Here is a 5348-nt window from a genome sequence, read left to right on the forward strand (position 1 = left end):
AGAGAGAGAGAGAGAGAGAGAGAGAGGACAGAGAAAGAAAGGGAGAGACTGAAGAATTTGGTGGTTGCAGCGCAAAATAATAATAACGGACAAAGTGAAAGGTATAAAATGCTGTTGCTGCATAGCGACACTCGAACGCGCTATCTGCGCTATGCGTGAATCGATCGATAACGATCTCTCTTTCCTTTTCTCTTATTGTTATTTCCTCTCTCGTGGATGATGTGCGTCGTGTGTACTCTTAGTTCTTTCCACACGAGCCGCACGATCGCTGAGAGGAGCTCCACTCTGTTCTTGTCTCAAACATTATACGGCCAACGCTTGCATTTTTCCGTATGTATATGCATATACATATATATATATGGGCTTGTTGTGTGTGTATGTGTGTGTGTGTGTGTGTGTCATGACGATTGGCTAAAGCGGGGGAATATCGCAGAACACAGACAACGAATTTCCCGAAGATGAGAGAAAGAGAGAGAGGGTGAAGGTGGGAAACATAAATAGAAACGGGAGCGTTACTACTTACCGATTGAAGCTCGTCTCGGAGTTGACGTGTTGCTGTAGTCTGCTGATATGAAAGAGCTGTTCAGCTCTCTCGACTTCGTCACCGCCGCCCCCGGCACCGTCCCACATCTCGGGCCCGGATCCGTCGGATTGCACATTACTACTATTGACCTCCTCGTCGTCCTCGGCTTCCATCGCTGCGCATTCGATAAATTCAAAATTAGTGAACGCGTTCCGCGATGGGGTATATCTTATCGGGCGTAAATACACGCGGAATTATCGTCGCTCGGTGAACCGAAGCTGCAGCGTTCAAATCTACGATGTACAGAGGAGACACAAAAGTATCTCGCTCCACTCGGAGAAATGTCGCGCAGGATTGTCGCACTCGATCGGGATCGGTCGAAAACGAAAACGTACACTAAGAGAGGAAGAGAGAAGATCTGAGAAATGAAAAATATTCATTCAGTGGGTATTGATAATACATTTACTTATACCAAGGCAAATGTCCCAATGACTGAACTAATAAAAAACGCGATCAGACATAAGCGCGTGTGAAATAAAATATTTTCCAAGGAAAAAAATATATACTTCCTGAAGACCTTAGCTTTTCATGAACGCAATTGTTTGTTCTATTTAAATGAAGATATCTACCACAAATATTTTTTTATTTTTTAGACATATTTTTTCTCTCAGTGTAGCGTAATGTGAAAATGTTTCAAGTTTATGTTCTGCGTGTAGTAGAGCACATATTAGGAATAAATATATAGTATATATGATAGGAATAAATATTAAATAATTTAATCTAGAAGAATGAAATTATTTTATATATAAAAAAAGGAACAGAACAAAAACCCAAGCTATAAATTAAGAATTAGAAAATAGGAATAACAATTATATAATGTTATATATAAAAAATAACTTATTTTAAGTATAAAATATATTTAATGTCTGATATTTATTCCCATTCTTAATATTTTTTCCATTACGCGCAGGATCTAAAGACTTAGAGAACAGACATGCAAGAAAGGATACACTGAAAATTCTAGCGTGTCATTTCCAGATAAAAATACTTGAATGAAAAGACTTCAGATCGCTCGAACATACTTGCGAGAAATGTTCTGAAAATTATCCTTTTTCCTTGACAGTCAATAAATAGTCAATAAATAAGATTATCCTTTTCCCTTGACAGTCAATAAATAGTCAATAAATAAGATTAACGTGACATACAACTTTCCTCTTTAATCTGCCATTTTTCACGATTCTGTCATGTTAACTTTATGTTTATCGACTATCAAGGGGAAAAGATAGTTTTCGCGGCATTTTACAAGTATAATCAAGCGACTCCAAGTATCCTTTCATCTAGATATTTTTTATTTAAAAATGATGCGCAGAATTTTTGGGCACGCGATTTATCTCTTCAGACGTCATCAAAAGTGAGATATCAGGATCTCTTTTTCCACAGCAGATTTTTCCAGTTCTTGGTAAATTGAATAACAGTTAAATCATATGCCTATCTTTTTTAGACGAAAAACAAAGGCAAACATATGATTTAATTGTTTGTTGACTAACCAAAAGGTTAAAAAAATCACGTATCGATTACACGGGAAAATCGACATCGATTTGCGCGCGAAATATAAGATGCGGAAATGCATGCGTCGCAATCCTTTCGTGAGCCCAGACATTTCTTTGCTACAGATACACGAAGATCATTACTACGTTTAGTCGTAACGCGATAGCATCGACGTGCGACAGGTTCTTCCAACCGAGTATTCAACAGCCAAAGTTCAACTCTACGAGATCGCGTCCTCTCGTGCCGAGATAAGCGTACCGGTCTCGAGATCAACGACACGCTGTGAAGTAATTGGTCGAGCAAATGATCTGTTTGCAACAGATTCGCAGGGTTCAGAAGCAACGTGTAATGCTTGTAAAGACCTATTCAGACAAACTTGCAGAGTCGTACATGCACAAAGAAATTAACGAAAAAAAAAATGAAGAATGAGAAAGGATGGAGAAGAAGGTACAAGGAAATGATGGAAATTGCAACGACTCTCGTTACCTCGGAACAATAACGCTAATGAGCTACTTTGCCCAATGAGTAACGCTAATAATACACTAAGAGAAAAAAATAATCGATCTCATTAAGATTACAATCACTTTCAGCGCAAACTATATTTTTTGTTATATCAACAAGAAAATTGAAATAACAATGTATAAGATTTTTATACGTTATTATTAATAAAACATACTTCAGAAAAATAGTATTGTGCACATTATAGTAAAAAAATGTCAAATATTTTTTCCTCTGTATTATGTTACTTTTTTTGATCGTGTATTTAATATAAAAGACATCTTTTCATTGCTTTTCGTGTACAACTTACTGAATCATGATCACTTGATTTCCTTCTACATATGCAATATGTGATTTACTTATTTTTTTTTACAGTAACAAAAACAAAGTAAAGCTTTGAGATTCAATATTAATATAAAAGAAGGGGCTAATAAAAGTCTAGCGCTGATATGTCTACGATATTACACGGAGTTTTGTAATAAAAATTACAAGGAAATAAAAATTTAGTTAGATGAACCAATTTCTAGTAAATAATGTGCATATTCAATTATTATTATTATTAGCATAATCACAAAAGTGGAATCTCTCGATTACAATTCTTTCACCATGCATATCATTAGCATTTTATAGCAGAGCAAAAATAATCTTATTTTTAGTGAAATTCTCTTATATAAACATACAACCAAGAACTTCTATAATGCCGTATCCTAAGTGAGAACTTTTACCAGAAGAATATTTTTCTTCTAATAAGAAAATATTCTAAGCAAAATATTATTTTTCATTAGAAAAATAATATTTTGTTTAGAATATTTTCCATTTCGTTTTGAAAGAACTTTTTAGAGACTACACATAAGAGGATTCTGCCATGGACGAGATTATATTTTCCGGGGTAAGTCACAAACTTTCTTTTTCTAATGTAACAAGTTACTTGTCCTGATGAGTAACGAGTTACTTTGATAAAAAAAAAAAAACAACCTTCTCAATCGGCTGCGGCTTCGACGCGTTAACCGCGGAAAAACGATCGCGCCGATCTGTCCGGGACAGATCTCGCGTGCTTTCCACCCGTAATTCGATTTCTTTTCGTTCGCCATAGACAACGCTGCGGAAGAATCGGCGAATGTAACGAACTATGACTGTAGCGACAGGTGGTGCGCGACAGCAGCGAGGGAACGATACAAAGGAGGAAATATCAGAACAATCCAGAGACTTTAAACGAGCTCGTCCCTACCTATCGTCTATATAGTTTCGCTTTTCCTCTCGCTGTCCTCTGCTGCCGCGCCACGAGCTCGTCTGGTTTTCCTCGCCGCCCTCTATATTACTGCTTGATATCGATCCCCCTTGATTTTCTCTTTCTATTACTTTCTATTATAAAGTATCAGATCACGACAACCAATCACGCAGGATAAATAACTGTCGGCTAATACACAGTTACCGGTCAAGGATCCTCGCGAGCGAGCGAGCAAGAGAGAGAGAGAGAGAGAGAGAGAGAGAGATTTTATTGGCGCGAAATTAATTTTTACACTCGTGTCAAATTTCCGTTTGTCAAAACGCTAGTCTACGTATTTCTTAGGAGAAATAGCAGTTGCTCGGTAGATGGATTTTCACGGAACTTCATTTAATCGTAAGTAGACAAATACACCGTCAGCGGATTGTTTGAAATAATTAACTGTCATATTCTATTTCCAAGTTTCACTTGTATCTTATATATTCTATGTAAAATTAAATATATGAACGTAATAAAAAAATGTATGAACTGCAATCTTGATGAATACACCGATCGACTGTATGAAAATTTCAGCCAGTGTAAGTGATGAGCACAACATAAAACCTACATTCGCGACGATCGACGCAAAAATTTATGGAAATTATCAAGCGACGCAATCTCTCTTTGTTAAATAGCGGACCAAATATTCCTCGAACGTCGAATAACCAAATGATTTACTCCATAATCGAACTCTTCGTGTTATTTCCACCTTATTGGGATATGATTTTACCCTCAAAACGATTAAAGCAATATCTTCTCCAGCAACCTCAAACGGAAAAAACGAAACAAGAGGATGGATTCGCAAATATATCACTCAGCTGAAATTTTTGTCTGACTGGTTCTAGTCTGTCTCATGTCGCGAGTCTCAATCAGTTTATACGTCCTAATATGTTTTATCTGAAACACATCCACACACTCATTCTAATTCTCTAATTAATATAATTTCTAGTATTCGATGCGTGTATCTAAGAAATCGTCATTGTCCCATGAAACCGCGCATAATCAGAAACCCGGACCACCAACATTATATGCGCTATCACGTACATATATTCTCTCCTTCTCTCTCTCTCCTTCTGCTCTCTAGATTTCCCTCTCTCCCGTGGCCTTCGGAAAGTTCTCTCCCCTTTGCTCCATTCGTATTAAGCGTCACGATTGGGCGCCAAATGACAGCAACCGCGACTATGAGGGTTGCTACTACCAGAGGGATGAAGATCGCGGCACACGAAAAGTGAAGAAAGGGAGGAGAGGAGACAGACAGATAGAGCGGGAGAAAGTAACAGAGGGAAGGAGAGCGAGAAACAGAGAGAGGGGAGGGGGTGAACGAAAGGGAACGAGAAAGACGGGAAATGTGTGGAGAGAGCAGAGGGGCGTGGCAAGATGAATGATCGCAAGACGCGGGAGTATTGATCTCGGGAACTGTACTCTCTCTCCACGGCGGAGTCCTCTATCTTTCTCTTTCTCTCCGTCTCTCTCTCTCTCTCTCTCTCTCTCTCTCTCTCTCTCTCTCTCTCTCTC

General features: G+C 38.1%; 1 protein-coding gene across 5 annotated transcripts in view; it reads right to left on the reverse strand.

Moving 5' to 3' along the window:
- The window catches only part of LOC116848923 (serine/threonine-protein phosphatase 4 regulatory subunit 1-like), a 183521-nt gene that overhangs the window by 140534 nt on the left and 37639 nt on the right, over positions 1-5348 (reverse strand). For all 5 annotated transcript variants that reach the window (XM_032825525.1, XM_032825524.1, XM_032825526.1 and 2 more), the window contains exon 2: positions 524-698. In XM_032825525.1, the coding sequence (XP_032681416.1) occupies positions 524-698 (175 nt within the window). The remainder of the gene's footprint in view (positions 1-523; positions 699-5348) is intronic.

This window comes from Odontomachus brunneus, unplaced genomic scaffold (assembly GCF_010583005.1).
Source record: "Odontomachus brunneus isolate Ranch 3 - 2012 unplaced genomic scaffold, Obru_v1 Obru_scaffold_102, whole genome shotgun sequence".
Taxonomy (NCBI): domain Eukaryota; kingdom Metazoa; phylum Arthropoda; class Insecta; order Hymenoptera; family Formicidae; genus Odontomachus; species Odontomachus brunneus.